The sequence below is a fragment of the Rhinoderma darwinii genome, chromosome 5 (assembly GCF_050947455.1).
Source record: "Rhinoderma darwinii isolate aRhiDar2 chromosome 5, aRhiDar2.hap1, whole genome shotgun sequence".
Classification (NCBI taxonomy): domain Eukaryota; kingdom Metazoa; phylum Chordata; class Amphibia; order Anura; family Rhinodermatidae; genus Rhinoderma; species Rhinoderma darwinii.
Genome location: NC_134691.1, coordinates 79,287,265 through 79,304,904, shown reverse-complemented (window position 1 = coordinate 79,304,904; position 17,640 = coordinate 79,287,265). Strand labels below are relative to the sequence as shown.

General features: G+C 40.3%; 1 protein-coding gene across 1 annotated transcript in view; it reads left to right on the top strand.

The window, feature by feature from the left end:
• The window catches only part of NKAIN3 (sodium/potassium transporting ATPase interacting 3), a 538,022-nt gene that overhangs the window by 259,054 nt on the left and 261,328 nt on the right, over positions 1-17,640 (top strand). The window contains exon 2 of the mRNA XM_075828311.1: positions 14,102-14,239. Coding sequence (XP_075684426.1) covers positions 14,102-14,239 — 138 coding nt within the window. The remainder of the gene's footprint in view (positions 1-14,101; positions 14,240-17,640) is intronic.

Here is a 17,640-nt window from a genome sequence, read left to right as displayed (position 1 = left end):
AAATATCTCACATGTGGCCGTAGCGTGCTACAGGACTGAAGCACCAGCCTCAGAGGCAAAGGAGCAACTAGTAGATTTTGGGGTCTTATTTTTATTACAGTATATTTTAGGCACCATGTCAGGTTTGAAGGGCTCTTGCGGTGCCAAAACAGTGGAAATCCCCCAAAAGTGACCCCATTTTGGAAACTACACACCTCAAGGAAATTATCTAAAGGTATAGTGAGCATTTTGACCCCACAGGTTTTTTACAGAAAATACTGGAAGTAGGCCCTGAAAATAAAAATCTAAATTTTTTCAAAGAAAATGTAGGTTTAGCTATTTTTTTCTCATTTCCACAAGGACTGAAGGAGAAAGCACCGCAAAATTTGTAAAGCAATTTCTCCCGAGTAAAACAATACCCCATATGTGGTAATAAACGGCTGTTTGGACATACGGCAGGGCTAAGAAGGGAAAGAGTGCTATTTGGCTTTTGGAGCTCAAATTTAGCAGGAATGGTTTGCGGAGGCCATGTCACATTTACAAAGCCCCTGAGGGGACAAAACAGTGGAACCCCCCCACAAGTAACCCCATTTTGGAAACTACACCCATTGAGGAAATTATCTAGGGGCATAGTGAGTGTTTTGACCCCACAGATTTTTTGCAGAAATGATTGGAAGTATGCCCTGAAAATAAAAATCTACATTTTTTCAAAGAAAATGTAGGTTTAGCTAATTTTTTCTCATTTTCACAAGGACTGAAGGAGAAAAAGCACCACAAAATTTGTAAATCTATTTCTCCCGAGTAAAACAATACCCAACATGTGGTAATAAACGACTATTTGGACACATGGCAGGGCTTAGAAGGGAAAGAGAGCTATTTGGCTTTTGGACATCCCATTTAGCAGGAATGGTTTGCGGAGGCCATGTCGCATTTACAAAGCCCCTGAGGGGACAAAACAATGAAAACGCCCAAAAAGTGACTCCATTTAGGAAACGACACCCCTTGAGGAATTCATCTAGGGGTGCAGTAAGCATTTTGATCCCATAGATGTTTGATAGAATTTATTGGAATTGGCAGTGAAAATAAAAACAATCCTTTTTCTTCAACAAATAAAGGAAAAAAAGAACCCAACATTTGTAAAGCAATTTCTCCCTAGTACGGAAATACCCCATATGTGGTCATAAACTGCTGTTTGTGCACACGGCAGGGCTTAGAAGGGAAGGAGAGCCATTTGGAGGTCAGATTTTGCTGGATTGGTTTCTGGGCGCCTGTGGGACCAAAAGAGTGGAAACCCCCCAGAAGTGACCCCATTTTGGAAACTACACCCCTCAATGCATTTACCTTGTGGTGTAGTAAGCATGTTAACCCTGCAGGTGTTTTGTAGAAATTAGTGTGCACTCGATGATGCAGAGTGAAAATGGGATTTTTTTTCCATAGATATGCCAATATGTGGTTCCCAGCTTGTGCCACCATAACAAGAGAGCTCTCTAATTATTATGCGGTGTTTCCCGGTTTTAGAAACACCCTACATGTGGCACTAATCCTTTGCCTGGACATTCGACCAGACTCAAGAGTGAAAGTGTACCATGTAAAATTGAGGCCTAATTTGGCGATTTACAAAGTATTTTTTCACAATTGCAGAGGCTCTTATGTGAAATAATAAAAGAAACCCCTGAGAAGTGACCCCATTTGGAAACTACACCCCTCAAGGCATTTATTAAGGGGTGTAGTGAGCATTTTCACCCCACAGGTGTTTTCCATAAATGAATGCGCTGCGGATGGTGAAAATTAAAAATGTATATTTTTCCCTAGATATGCCATTTCTGTGGCAAATATGTCATGCCCAGCTTATGCCACTCGAGACACACACCCCAAAAATTGTTAAAAGGGTTCTCCCAGGTATGACGATGCCATATATGTGGAAGGAAACTGCTGTTTGGGGACGCTGTAGGGTTCAGATGGGAGAGAGCGCCATTTGGCTTTTGGAGAGCAGATTTTGGTTGATAGTAGATTTGTTTGAATATTGCTGGTGTTTCCATTTATAATGTGGGGGTACATGTAAGCTGGGCAGAGTACGTCAGGGGCATAGTCAGGTGGTATAATATTGGGGTAAAAAACAATCAAATTATCCATCGATGTGTGTTACGCTGTGAAGCAATCCTTTCTGCACAGGCCGGTGTCACACTGATATATGGCGTCCTTTCTTATGCCCCTTTTGGTCCACACTCCGCAGCTTTGCAGTTTGGGGAATTTTGCTGGGAAGTGTTGTCCTGGTATAATACGGGCACCGTCGCTTCCAGCGGATATGTTTGGGCCCTCCCCTTCCTGGTTCCCTAATTTTAGGTCCTTGATAAATCGCCTCTTGAAACAGAAGAAATGTTCCCCTCGGGCCGGCACAACTGCATATTTTTTATTTCCCGACTTATTGGAGCCATAACTAATTTTATTTTTTCATAGACGTAGTGGTATGTGGGCTGTTTTTTTGAAGGACGAGCTGTAGTTATTATTGGTACCATTTTGGGGTACATGCGACTTTTTGATCACCTTTTATCCTATTTTTTGGGAGACAAGGTAAACAAAAAAACGTAATTCTGGCATAGTTTTTTTTAGGTTTTTTTATACAGCGTTCACCATGCATTATAAATTACATGTTAACTTTATTCTGCGGGTCAGTATGATTCCGGCGATGCCTAATTTATAGAACTTTTTTATGTTTTACAACTTTTTGCACAATAAAATTACTTTTGTAAAAAGAATATATTTTTTGGTTAAGTTGTGAGAACCATAACTTTTTAACTTTTTTGTCGACGGAGCTGTATGAGGGCTTGTTTTTTGCGAGACGAGCTATAGTATTTATAGGTACCATTTTTGGATACGTGCGACTTTTTGATCACTTTTTATTCCAATATTTGTAAGGCAAAGTGACCAAAAAACAGAAACTCTGGTATAGTTTTTTACGTTTTTTTTACGCTGTTCACCGCGTGCAATAAATAATATCATATTTTGATACCTCGGGTCGTTACGGTCGCAGCGATACCAAATACGTATGGATTATTTATTTTTTTCAATAATAAAGGACTTGATAAGGGGAAAAGGGTGATTGTGTTTTATTACTTGAAACTTATTTTTTTCACTTTTTTTATACTTTTTTATACTTTTTTTTACACTTTTTTTCAAGTCTCACTAGGGGACTTGAAGGTCCAACTGTCTGATATTTTTTTTCTAATACATTGCACTACCTACATAGTGCAATGTATTAGATCTGTCAGTTATACACTGACAGCTTCGCCTCCCGGCGGGGCCTAATCAGGTTCCGTAATGGCAGAGCAGGAGGCCATTGTGTCTCCTGTTGCCATAGCAGCAGTCGCCAGTCCTGATTGCCTGTCAGGGCTGGCGATCTGCTAGCAACTGCTAAGATGCAGCGATCGCTTTCGATTGCTGCATCGAAGGGGTTAATGGCAGGGATCGGAGCTAGCTCTGGTTCCTGCCATTACAGGTGGATGTCAGCTGTATCATACAGCTGACTTCCACCGCTGATGACGCCGGATCAGCTCCTGAGCCGACGCCATGTTGCCAGCGGCTACGGAAGCAGATCAGGCTCTGCTGCCGGGCGGGTCCTGACCGGCATCCGTGCTACGCAGACCGGGAGGCCAGTATAAGGTCTCCGGTTGCCATTGCAGCCACTGGAACCCCGGCAATTTCATTGCCGGGGTTCCGATGAGCTGCAAACACCTTAAGTGCATCGATCGCGTTTGAGCTCTGCACTTAAGGGGTTAATGGCGGGGATCTAATCTAATTTCGGTCTCCGCCATTACAGCCGGATGTCAGCTGTAAGATACCGCTGAGATCCGGCGATGATGGCACCGGCTCAGCTTCTGAGCCGGTGCCAAACACTTGGCGTATGGATATGGCAATTTGCGGGAAGTCATGGCTTTCCATGGCGTACCCATACGGCAAATGTGGGGAAGGGGTTAAATGGTTCAGTTAATAATTACAACTCGTCTTGCAAAAAACAAGTTCTTATATGGCTGTCGACTAAAACTAAGTAAGTGCGGGGAGGAAAAAATGAAAAACAAAAAATGGCTGCGGCGGGAAGCGGTTTTCAAAAACTATGTATGAACAAGTGTTAGAAACTTGTAATTATTCATTGTTTTACAACGATTGTATATGGTTAGCAGGATGCAGCTTACGCATTTGCTGCCAAGTCCTTTCTAATTAAACTCTATTTCCCGCTGACCAACGCCTTTTACCCCACCCTCAGAATGTCATTATCTTGTCGTCTTTAGATCTTAAACAAGAAGGGTATGTGTGCAGCAGTGGCAGTCTGTGCTGCCCAGGAGAAGACTGAAGTCAGTCTGTGCTGCCTAACCCCAGCTGCCCATTCAGAGTTCAGTGAGGTCAGGGAGACGAGTGGTTGCAATTTGTGCTGCTCTGGAGGAGTCGGAGCAGCGCTGCGGTGGCTGCCGCCCTACCCCAATGGCCTTCTCTTCTTCGCACTTTAGAGAGTAAGGGTATTTTCACACAAGGTGGATACACTGCGTAAAAGCAAGCTACGAATACACCCCATGTAATAGGAGTGTAGGAAATCGCAATACGATGGGGACCCTTGACGTGGGTTGCGAGCTTGCGTATTTTGGCCAAAATATCAACTAATACCTCATGTTTATCATTGACATTTTATCATTTATCATGGATAACTTGTCAGGATGCAGCTGGGCCTTGTAGTGCTGGGGGAGAATAGTGTGTCAGTGTATTGTGTGGTGTATTTGGATGGTCTAATAGTATGGGAGTGACTAATAGGCTGTATACCAGCATGGTGCACTACATGTAACCATGTGACTGACACACTTTTAAAAGCTATATTTGTGTTCAATGTTAATACTAAGCAGCCACCCCCTCATGAATAGTAGGCGGAGAGTGTCTGTTCATCAGTATATTGCGCCTGTGTAATCTCCCTCTATGTAGCATTGTGGTTTATCTGCATCATGTTGGGAAGTGGTGTGTGTACCTGCCCTTATGAGTAAGTGTGGCCTGTTCAGTGATTTTAAATTAATATAGTTATTTTTCAGTGATTTGTTTATCAATGCTCAAGCGTCAAGTTTTTACTTAAAATTACTTAAAACTTAATTGACATTGTTGGTGAAAATTAAATACCAGCACTGGCCTCTGGGTACTAATATGGGCTGGGCCTGTGGTGCACAGGATGGGTGGCAACCTTAACCAGAGCTCCGATAGAAACCTGATGGATCCCATTAAAATGAGATTCTCCAGGATTTGTTGGGACCCGTTTGGAAATCAATTTTTCAGCTGTCGTGGCTTCATGGTGTTGGAGTGAGCAGAACCAAATAGATTGTTATTCACAAATCAAAATATATGATCTACCCATAGCATACCCCTGAGCTTTTAGGAAGCAAAGCGTAGCATTTGATGACAACACTTTCATTTGGTAGACCCCCTACATTCTTTAACCATATTTAGTAGCCAATCTCCATTAAAGACCCTAGAGTGTTGTGGCATTGTTCAGTCGTCTTGTTATAGGGCCATTATAGGGATCCAAATCACCATTCACATCAATGTACACAGGTATACACAAACTATTCAAGCTTTAGGCAAACATTAATGTGGATAGTGATTTGGATAATGCCTAAGAATTGGCTGAACAAGGTCAGAGTACATGGAAAGGTAACTGGTACTAGTGCCTCCCCAAGAAGTACAATATTACAAATTCTGTTATTTCTACACAAAGCAAAGATGGACCGTGCTTTTCTGTATTAAATCTTTTATTAGAATATGATTTGCACAATTCATCAAACATTTCCAGTCATGAATTATTTTCTTCCAAAAAATACCTCACTATGGGGTTCACATTTTAATCACATGTTTGGGACCGTTATGATAATGGAAAATAAGAATATGGCGCTATTGATTCAAACTGTTCATTCTTAGTCACCTACCCGTATCACGCAGAGACTGTCATTTTCTTTAATCCGTACATTTATTTTTCATAAATGTAACATCACCCAGGGATCAAAAAATATTTAATCTTTTGCTAAAGTAACTTCTCTATTAAATATTAAAAATCAGTTTTTCATTATTTTTACTAAATAAAATAATGCTTATAGAAAGTATTACACATTTAATATGATAGTGTACAAGAATTCGAACATTTTTGGAATTAGAGCATCAAATCTTTAAAGGGGTGGTCTCATGAAGACAACCCGTGTGTCCATATGCTCTATTAGGGCATATAGACCTCACAGAGGGGGTATCAGTGTTGAGCCGCTCTGGCCATCCATGTATTATATATAATACTGTGCCATGTAAGAATACATTTCTAGTTAACTGCAGCGTCCCCCGGCAAAATCAGCTGTTTGGCGAGGTTGATGGGAGCCGGACCTATCTGAAACGAGTTGTCTATGATGAGATAAACCCTTTAACACTTCTTACATCTTCTATGGTGTTAAAGATTACTCCATCTACGATATTTACCCCACTCTTCATTGAATATATCTGGATTTTCTCTCTGGAATCTTTTCTAGATTTTCTTTAAAAAAAACAATAAAACGGATAAAACCCCCACAATTGAGAATTACGTGTAGAATAGTAGGTGCGTTCCCAGCCTTAGGCCTTATTCACATGAGCGTATTTCACGTCCGTGTTACGCGCGTTAAAACAACAGACGTCACACGGACCAATGCAATTCAATGGGGCCATTCAGATTTAACCATTGTATTAGAAAAATAGAACTGCAACAACCACAAAGATATATTAGGAAATTGATCAGCAAAATTTTGTACATCGAAAATATGCACAAAATAATTTTTTTCTGTGAACATACCCTTACGGAGTTTAACGGACTTCATAATAATTCTTGATTTTGTACTTTTTGTTCCTAAAAAACTTATATGCAAATGTATTCACAAAAGAATTATAACATATTGCAATAGAGCCTGAGAACTGTCTCTATGGCATATGACGTCCATATGCCCTAATAGGGGATATGGACAGCGGACTTTTCTTATGAGACAACCCCTTTAACATATACGTTTTTGCGGTATTGAAAAGATGCAAATTTATACACTCTTTTTGGATACATTTGGCCCATAGAATTTTATTGGTACAGTATGTTGCATATATGTTTGGATGCTTTTATACTGCTAATCAATGGCATCCTTCAGATGTAGCCCATAAACATGGTGTGAAAAGAACCTAAATTTATTTTTTTTTTATTACGTTTCGCTAATCTTGTATAAAGTTAACATATATACAATGAAGTGTAAATGTATAACTTAGACCTAATGCACATGACTGTAGCCATGTACACAACCCGTGATTCCGGCACGGACGGCCGCGGAGTGTCATCCGTGGGCCACCTGCAATTTTCGGACCGTGCACACATTGATTTTAATGAGCCCGGAGCACAAACACGGACCGTATAATGACTTGTTCTGTCTTTTTGCGGTCCGGGTTTCCGGCCAATGCACTGACTGGAAACCATGGTCATGTGCATAGGCCCATAGAAATGAGTGTGTCCGCAATTCACCCGCAGATTTGCGGGTGAATTGAGACCGCAAAAACACGTTCGTGTGCATGAGGCCTTATTGTGTACCTCATGCCTCCATGTTGTGTATATTATTGCCATCTATGTGAATAGTCCAAGCATTACTGTGAAAGGGATCTAAAGTATTCTGGTTTTCTGCCAAAGCGCTCATGTGGAAGATCCCCAGATATAAGTGGACATGAGCGGTTGTAATAGGAATCAATGAACCTAGTGACAGTTACATTTTTTGGGTAGCTCACTAGCTGTCTGCTTTCAAAGAGAATGCTTAAAATGTTCATGTGTATGAACCCGAACAATGAGGATCATGCAAGAAACAAATAGCCATTTCTCATATCTCATTATGTCTGCTCATGTTATCCTTGCTAAAATAATGAGTAAATCTATTCATATTGTTTTTTAAATCTGAAAAAATGCAAAAACATTTAAAAATTTCCATGACGGGAAGAAAAAAACAAACTAAGTTATTAAAACGAGACAGACTAAGAACATAAAGAAGAGATGGAATGAGTGAAAGATACCTCTCACTTTTTAGTGAGATATATATACTAGTCCTTCTCAATGAATCAATGAATTAGAATATCATCAAAAAGGTAATTTATTTCAGTAATTCAATTCAAAAAGTGAAATTCATATATTATATAGATTCATTATACGCAGAGTGATCTATTTCCAGCATTTTTTTCTTTTAATGTTGATGATTATGGCGAACAGTTAAAGAGGCTCGGTCACCAGATTATACGTGCCCTATCTCCTACATAATCTGATCGGCACTGTAATGTAGATAACAGCAGTGGTTTTTATTTTGAAAAACGCTGATTGGTCACTGATTGGTCAGCGTCATACACTTCTCTTCACAATGCCCAGTTGGTAAAAAGTAAAAACACGCCCAGTTGTCTATTAAGAAAGTCATTAGCATAAATCTAAAATGGTTTATAACTTGGTCAAAAATGATCGTTTTTCAAAATAAAAACCTCTGTTGTTATCTACATTACATCACATAATGTAGGAGATAAGGCACTTATAAACTGGTGACAGAGCCTCTTTATTGAAAACCCAAAATTTAGTGTCTCACAAAATTAGAATATTAAATAAGCCCAATTTCAAAAATAATTTTTAATACCGAAATGTTGGCCTACGGAAAAATATGTACAGTATATGCACTCAATACTTGGTTGGGGCTCCTTTTGCATGAATTATTGCATCAATGCGGCGTGGCATGGAGGCGATCAGCCTGTGGCACTGCTGAGGTGTTATGGAAGCCCAGGTTGCTTTGGTAGAGGCCTTCAGCTCGTCTGCATTGGTGGGTCTGGTGTCTCTCATCTTCCTCTTGACAATACCCTATAGATTCTCTATGGGGTTTAGGTTAGGCGAGTTTGCTGGCCAATCAAGCACAGTGATACTGTGGTTATTATACCAGGTATTGGGACTTTTGGCAGTGTTGGCAGGTGCCAAGTCCTGCTGGAAAATGAAATCCACATCTCCATAAAGCTTGTCCGCAGAGGGAAGCATGAAGTGCTCTAAAATTTCCTGGTAGACGGCTGCGTTGTCTCTGGACTTGATATAACACAGTGGACTGACACCAGCAGATGACATGGCCCCCAAACCATAACGAACTGTGGAAACTTCACACTGGACCGCAAGCAACTTGGATTGATACCTCTCCACTCTTCCTCCAGACTCTGGGACCCTGATTTCCAAATGAAATGCAAAATTTACTTTCATCTGAGAACAGGACTTTGGACCACTGAGCAACAGTGTTGGTCCACTGTGTTATGTCCAGAGTCAACCAGAGTTAACGTATTAACTTTTTGATGATATTCTAATTAATTGAGAAGGACTAATATATATATATAGAGTTAGGTCCAGAATTATTTGGACAGTAACACAATCTTCATGATTTGGGCTCTGCATGCCACCACATTGGATTTGAAATAAAACAACAATTGAAGTGTAGACTTTCAGGTTTAATTCAAGGGGTTGAACAAAAATATCTGGTGATTGCCTTGGTCATTGCAGAATATTCCAGTTCTTTGCCTTAAAAAACTACTGGGTTGCTTTCGCAGTATATTGTGTGTCATTGTCCATCTGTACTGTGAAGCGACGTCCAATCAACCTTGCTGCATTTGGTTGAATCTGAGCAGAAAGTATATCCCTGAACACTTCAGAATTCATCCGGCTGTTTCTGTCTTCAGTCACATCATCAATAAACACTAGTGACCCAGTGCCTTTGGCAGCCATAGATGCCCATGCCATCACACTGCCTCCACCATGTTTTACAGAGGATGTGGTGTACTTTGGTTCATGAGTCGTTCCAAGCCTTCTCCATACTTTCTTCCTCCCATCATTCTGGTACAGGTTGATCTTAGTTTCATCTGTCCAAAGAATGCTGTTCCAGAACTGGGCGGCTTCTTTACATGTTGTTTGGCAAAGTCTAATCTGGTCCTTCTATTTTTGAGGCTGATTAAAGGTTTGCACCTTGTGGTGAACGCTCAGTATTTGTTCTCATGAAGTCTTCTTTTTATGGTAGACTTAGATACTGATACACCTTCTTCCAGGAGAGTGTTCTTCACTTGGGCAGATGTTGTGAAGGGGTTTTTCTTCACTATGGAAAGGATTCTGCGATCATCCACCACTGTTGTCTTCCGTGGACGTCCAGGCCTTTTGTAGTTGACGAGATCACCAGTGCGCTTTTTTTTTTTCAAGAATGTACCAAACTGTTGATTTGGCCACTCCTAACATTTGTGCTATGTCTCTGATGGATTTCTTCATTTTTTTCAGCCTAACTTTGGTCTGTTTCACTTGCATTGAGAGCTCCTTGGACCTCATGTTGTGGGTTCACAGCAACAGCTTCCAAATGCAAATGCCACACCTGGAATCAACTCCAGACCTTTTACTTGCTTAATTGCTGATAGATTAATGGGGGAATAGCCCATGCAGCCCATGAAATAGCTTTTGAGATAATTGTCCAATTACCTTTGGTCCCTTGAAGAAGAGGCAGCTACATATTAAAGTATGTAATTACTAAACCTTCCTCAAATTAGGATGTGAATACCCTCAAATTAAACCTGAAAGTCTGCACTTTACGCCCATATCGATTATATAACTGTATATTCAATATGTTTTGGTAAACCGCGAAAATGGCAAATTTTGTGTCACTGTCCAAATAATTCTGGACCTAATTGTATATACCGGCACAGTAAAATAAAATTTGCAGGATTTAGTATACTTTAATGAGGTTTTCATGCAGTTATATAGGACCTGTCACCTGCCCAAAAAACTGCAGTTAGGCTGGGTTCACACGACCATGTTACGTCCGTAATGTACGGAACGTATTTCGGCCGGAAGACCCGGACCGAACACAGTGCAGGGAGCCGGGCTCCTAGCATCATAGTGATGTACGATGCTAGGAGTCCCTGCCTCGCTGCAGGACAACTGTGCCGTACTGTAATCATGAGGCACCTAGCAATCTAACTGAGATGTCAACTGCAGTGTTTTCGGCAGGTGACGGGTTCTCTTTAAAAACTCATGGCCTATACTTATGAATGAATGTGTTGCAGCTGCAGTACCAGACCCAGCCACCACCATATGTACTGCACTGTGACTGAGTAAAAAATGAAGGGGACGTGATACTCCTTCATCCTGCTAATAGTCTGACTCCCACAGATCAAATAGATTGCCTACCATAGGTGCCCATTGATCAGACATATACCAAGCGTGTCCTTTTGGTTTTATAATATCACTTATAATAGCCCAACAGGTAAGGCTATGTTCACACCTCCATCAGGTGTTTCCGTCATTCTGCATGGGAAACCCTGAATCGACGATTACGTTGCACCACGGATATCATTGACGACCGACAGAACACATTGACTTTAATAAGTTCCGTAGGCTTTCTGTCAGGGTGTCCGTGGTTTTACCGGGAAAAGCGCAGCACACTCCACTGTTGTTTCCGGAATTGCGTCCGGATCTGCTATGGCAGGCCCCTAAAGAAGCCTCCAACGCAGATGTGAACAACTTATTATTGCAGCATTCTTACAACTGATGTCAGTGATTCTGATAAGTACATTATATTAGGAAACTGGTATTTAAAACAGCTCAAAAGGTGGAGATTTACTAAAGTAGCACGTAGTAGTCTATGAACATCAAGGTCACCTTATTTCTTACTAACGGCATTGAGATCTATTGGGGTAAAATACCAATAACTTCTCTAAATCTAAAATGTGTCCCTTACAGTATTTATTACATCATGATGAGATCTGCATAGTGACATTGCTGTGTATGACATACAGAACAGAATTGTAATTCACAAGTTTTGTTTCTTTGTGTTTTTGATCAGAGCTGCCGAGTTTTTATTTTGACAGATTAAGCAGCTCATTATAAGAAAAGCAATGAGACTTAGCGAATGATACATTAGCACTACAGAGCATAATTAACATTTACATTGACTATATCACGGCGGCCTGACTTTTATGATGCTGACTAATGCTATATTTTCTTTTACACACTCTCTGGTGAATAGAATGATTTGAAGGGATACATCTCAAATAGAAGGGATAAATACATAAAATTTTATTATATTATTTATTATCTGTGAAAAAACTGATTGGATGAGCCCCTTTACAGTTTATCACAAAATGTGGACTTTTAATGGTTTATTTATTATCATGGAAGAAATGACCATAGTATAAATGTATCACTTGTATAGTAGTATACATAGGACACTCGGCTAAAAGACTAAAATGTCAAATACTAAAGATAAGTGCAGAACTGGGGCTCCAAGTAACAAAATTGCGCTTGGTTCAGCCATGTTTAGTAAAATTCAATTTGCCCTTTCTACTCCATCTCTCTATCTCACTCAGATATTTGCCCATGTGTATCACCTTTATACGAGCGCTGATCGACACTCATTTGCTCCCGTCAAACGGAGCAATGATCGTTGAGAATGGGGACAAATTTTCGTTAATACGATCGTTCATCCCCATGCATTTGTATCATGTCGGTAGCACATCTCCCTTCTTACACGAGGAGACATTGATCGGGAACAAGCGTTCGTATGAAGGTAAAAGGTCCCTAACCTGCAATCAATATTAGATTAAATACGCTTTTTGAAATGTATAAACATATAAGTCATGAAAAGCTATGAAAAAGCCCATGATGTATACGGTAAACACAGACGGACAACCATTTGCCGCTATTCGTGCGCTGCAAATTCAAATAGTTTCAGAATTCACTGAATCTTAAGCTTTTGGGAAATTCGGACTAAATTAGATAAGTGTAGAATCAATTCGCTCATCTCTACTTCTAACTCCTTCAGGGTTGTCACAGGTATCACTAGAGCCTTCCTTGCTAGGTCATTTAGTTTTGGAGAAAGGCCTACAGTTGTGCCATATTCCTCCTTTTTTTTGTAGTGATTGAGGTAACTGTGTTCAGGTACGCATTGTGTGTGTGCAGTATTTTTGTTGTTGTTAGATACCTACTTGTGGTTGGGCTGGGGAAGGAGCTGTTTAAGGGCTTGACACACAATCAAATATTGAATTTCTTTGTTAGATATATAGATAGAATATATATTTTTTAAATTGGAATCATCTTTAAAAACTGCTCCTTAATCTTGATATTGCTGTTACACACTTGTAATGGCGCCCCCTGCTATATTTTTATTCCATCTCAAATGGTTTACCTAATGTATCCAGTGCGGGTGAGAAGAAGCCACTTCTAGTGCGCCGATTATTATGTGCTGGCTTGCACAATAGCAGGAATCACTCCGCCGCCCATGTATAAGAGGATCCAGGGGGTGGGACTGAACTAGCGAGCGTGTGACCACCATCACTGGACACATTAGGTGGACTTTCTTAGAGGGAATTAAAAATAAAAAAAACGGGACGCTATAATAAGTAAGATTTATCACTGTGGAAAAGAACAGACAGACCCAAAAAAAGTATATATTCACATCCCGATGCTCTCCCATAGCAACGTGTCACTGCACCTCTGGCTGGTCTCTGTAAAGCTGGCTTCCTTTGAGGACATTTTGTCAGATGTGTCTACTGCAGCCTGTGATTGGCTACAGCAGTCACTGGTGATGAATCATCATTATAGGAGGCAGTCCGGAATTGTCCTCTATGTCTGAACGTGCCCTTTTAGCTCTGGCATACATTGCTATTCCTTATTATTGCATTAAGAGTGTCATTTTTTGTAAACAGAGCTCCAAATCTCCTGCATAGACAGAGGGAGACTCACCACTAGGGGGCGCGTAGAAGCAAATTACAAATGTTGTAAATATTGCGTTTAAGTATAAACAATATGATATAAGATCCTAACCCCTTCAGGTAAAAATCAGCTGCCTAAAACATAGAAAACTTATAGTAGCATGAAAAACAATAAAGTAATTTCATTATCTGACTTGTTGAGCAATGTGAATCACAGCCAGGTGTTTATTGTTCTTGTCATTATTCTGCATTATATAATATCACTATGTGTAACACTTTTTGTTTCCCAAGTTAATGTACAATGTAGGTTCCTTTAATTCAATATGTTTAAGCATTAATTAATTTCTGTTTCCAACAGTTGGCAGCATTGGAAAGGCAAATATTTGACTTTCTTGGATATCAGTGGGCCCCAATCCTTGCAAATTTTCTTCATATAATAGTTGTGATATTGGGATTATTTGGCACTATCCAGTACAGACCGCGATACATAGTAGTGGTAAGTTCCAAACGTTTTTTACTTGTTTTTTTTTTTTAGTGTATTGCATACTAAAGTAATAAAATAACTTGTTATGGAAAGAGTAATATTGTTAGATTAAATTGTAGCTATATATACACTACCGTTCAAAAGTTTAGGGTCACTTAGAAATTTCCTTATTTTTGCAAGAAAAGCACAGTTTTTTTCAATGAAGATAACATTAAATTAATCAGAAATACACTCTATACATTGTTAATGTGCTAAATGACTATTCTAGCTGCAAACGTCTGGTTTTTAATGCAATATCTACATAGGTGTATAGAGGCCCATTTCCAGCAACCATCACTCCAGTGTTCTAATGGTACATTGTGTTTGCTAACTGTGTTAGAAGGCTAATGGATGATTAGAAAACCCTTGTGCAATTATGTTAGCACCGCTGTAAACAGTTTTGCTGTTTAGAGGAGCTACAAAACTGACCTTCCTTTGAGCTAGTTGAGAATCTGGAGCATTACATTTGTGGGTTCGATTAAACTCTCAAAATGGCTAGAAAAAGAGAGCTTTCATGTGAAACTCGACAGTCTATTCTTGTTCTTAGAAATGAAGGCTATTCCATGTGAGAAATTGCCAAGAAACTGAAGATTTCCTACAACGGTGTGTACTACTCCCTTCAGAGGACAGCACAAACAGGCTCTAACCAGAGTAGAAAGAGAAGTGGGAGGCCCCGCTGCACAACTGAGCAGCAAGACAAGTACATTACAGTCTCTAGTTTGAGAAATAGACGCCTCACAGGTCCTCAACTGGCAGCTTCATTAAATAGTACCCGCAAAACGCCAGTGTCAACGTCTACAGTGAAGAGGCGACTCTGGGATGCTGGCCTTCAGGGCAGAGTGGCAAAGAAAAAGCCATATCTGAGACTGGCTAATAAAAGGAAAAGATTAATATGGGCAAAAGCACACAGACATTGGACAGAGGAAGATTGTAAAAAAGTGTTATGGACAGACGAATCGAAGTTTGAGGTGTTTGGATCACACAGAAGAACATTTGTGAGACGCAGAACAACTGAAAAGATGCTGGAAGAGTGCCTGACGCCATCTGTCAAGCATGGTGGAAGTAATGTGGTGGTCTGGGGTTATTTTGGTGCTGGTAAAGTGGGAGATTTGTACAAGGTAAAAGGGATTTTGAATAAGGAAGGCTATCACTGCATTTTGCAATGCCATGCCATACCCTGTGGACAGCGCTTGATTGGAGCCAATTTCATCCTACAACAGGACAATGACCCAAAGCACACCTCCAAATTATGCAAGAACTATTTAGGGAGGAAGCAGGCAGCTGGTATTCTATCTGTAATGGAGTGGCCAGCGCAGTCACCAGATCTCAACCCCATAGAGCTGTTGTGGGAGCAGCTTGACCGTATGGTACGCAAGAAGTGCCCATCAAGCCAATCCAACTTGTGGGAGGGGCTTCTGGAAGCATGGGGTGAAATTCCTCCCGATTACCTCAGTAAATTAACAGCTAGAATGCCAAAGGTCTGCAATGCTGTAATTGCTGCAAATGAAGCATTCTTTGACAAAAGCAAAATTTGAAGGAGAAAATTATTATTTGAAATAAAAATCATTATTTCTAACCTTGTTAATGTCGTGACTATATTTTCTAGTTATTTTGCAACTCATTTGATAAATATAAGTGTGAGTTTTCATGGAAAACACAAAATTGTCTGGGTGACCCCAAACTTTTGAACGGTAGTGTATATATATATATATAGTTAAACAAATATATCCAGCAGCACCAGTATACGGTGGGTGCAACTCCTCAGGAACAGACCACGCTCCAATTCCAATAAAATCCAAAAAAAGGCAGCACTCCGCAGAAAATGTGATAAAGGGTGTATTTATTGCCCCCTGTGCGTGCAACGTTTCAGCTCTATCCTCTAGAGCCTTTCTCAAGCTTGAGAAAGGCTCTTAGAGGATAGAGCTGAAACGTTGCACGCACAGGGGGCAATAAATACATCCTTTATCACATTTTCTGCGGAGTGCTGCCTTTTTTTGGATTTTATATATATATATATATATATATATATATATATATATAATTTTTATTTATATATCGCCAACATATTCCTCAGCACTTTACACTTCAGGGGGTACATTGTACAGACAGTATCAGACATTACATAGTGACAAAACTCATTTACAATTCAAACAAGAGGACTGAGGACCCTCATCGCAAGAGCTTACAATCTATGAGGAAATAAGGGAGACACAAAATGAAATGTAAAAGTGCTTATTTAGTACAATGGTCCAGCCATCTTTTATACATATGGGGTAGTACACATAAAGCTGCAGGGGCCGGTCACCAGCCAGTATCTGTGTATGACAGACATTAATTGCATTAGGGTGCAAGGAGTGTGGGGGATACTGCTGAAGGAAGGGGCCTCATGACTAATGTAAAAGGGGATATCAATAACTTCGATAGATAGTGGTGCTCGAGTAGAATTCCGCTCCTTAGTAATATCAATGGCAGAACTCAGAAACCGCTCTCATACGCAACCTCCATGCGCCATTTATTACAGCAACAGAGGTTGCGTATGAGAGCGGTTTAGTGAGTCTTGAAGATTTATTATTTCCATTTTGTTCCCGAGCAATCCGAATTATCTGATCAAAGCCTAATGAGGCCGAAAACGTTTATAATTAAAAAGTGGATTGCATAATAAAAATAATACATTAACTTCAACACAAAACTTTAGTGCCGAGTTCTTGCATTAACGTAAAAGGGAGCCAGAAAAATAAGTTAGATTAGGGAATGTTATAGGCCTGTTTAAAAACATGTGTTTAGAGGGCACGTTTAAAACTGTGGATGTTGGGAATTGACCTGATTGTCTGCGGTAGCGCATTCCAGAGGACTGGTGCAGCACGAGAAAAATCTTGGAGACGGGAGTGGGAGGTTCGTATTATGGAGGATGTTAATCTAAGGTTGTTGGCAGAACATAAAGCGCGAGTAGGGTGATAGACAGAGATGAGGGAGGAGATGTAAGGAGGTGCAGCACTGTGGAGAGCTTTGTGGGTGAGAGTAATAAGTTTGAATTTATTCTGAAGGGAATGAGCAACCAGTGCAGTGACTGGCAGGAGGTAGAGGCGTTGGTGTAGCGATTGGTCATAAATATGAGCCTGGCTGCTGCATTGAGGATAGATTGGAGAGGGTAGAGTTTAGTGAGGGGAAGACCGATTAGTAATGAGTTACAGTAGTCAAGACGAGAGTGAATCCGAGCGACAAGTTTTGACTGTTTCCACAGTAAGAAAAGGGCGGATTCTGGAGATGTTTTTTCAGGTGAAATTGACAGGAGTGTGTAAGTGATTGAATGAGCAAAGTAAAGGAAAGATCTAAGTCAAAAATAACCCTAAGACAACGGGCGTGCTGCCTAGGAG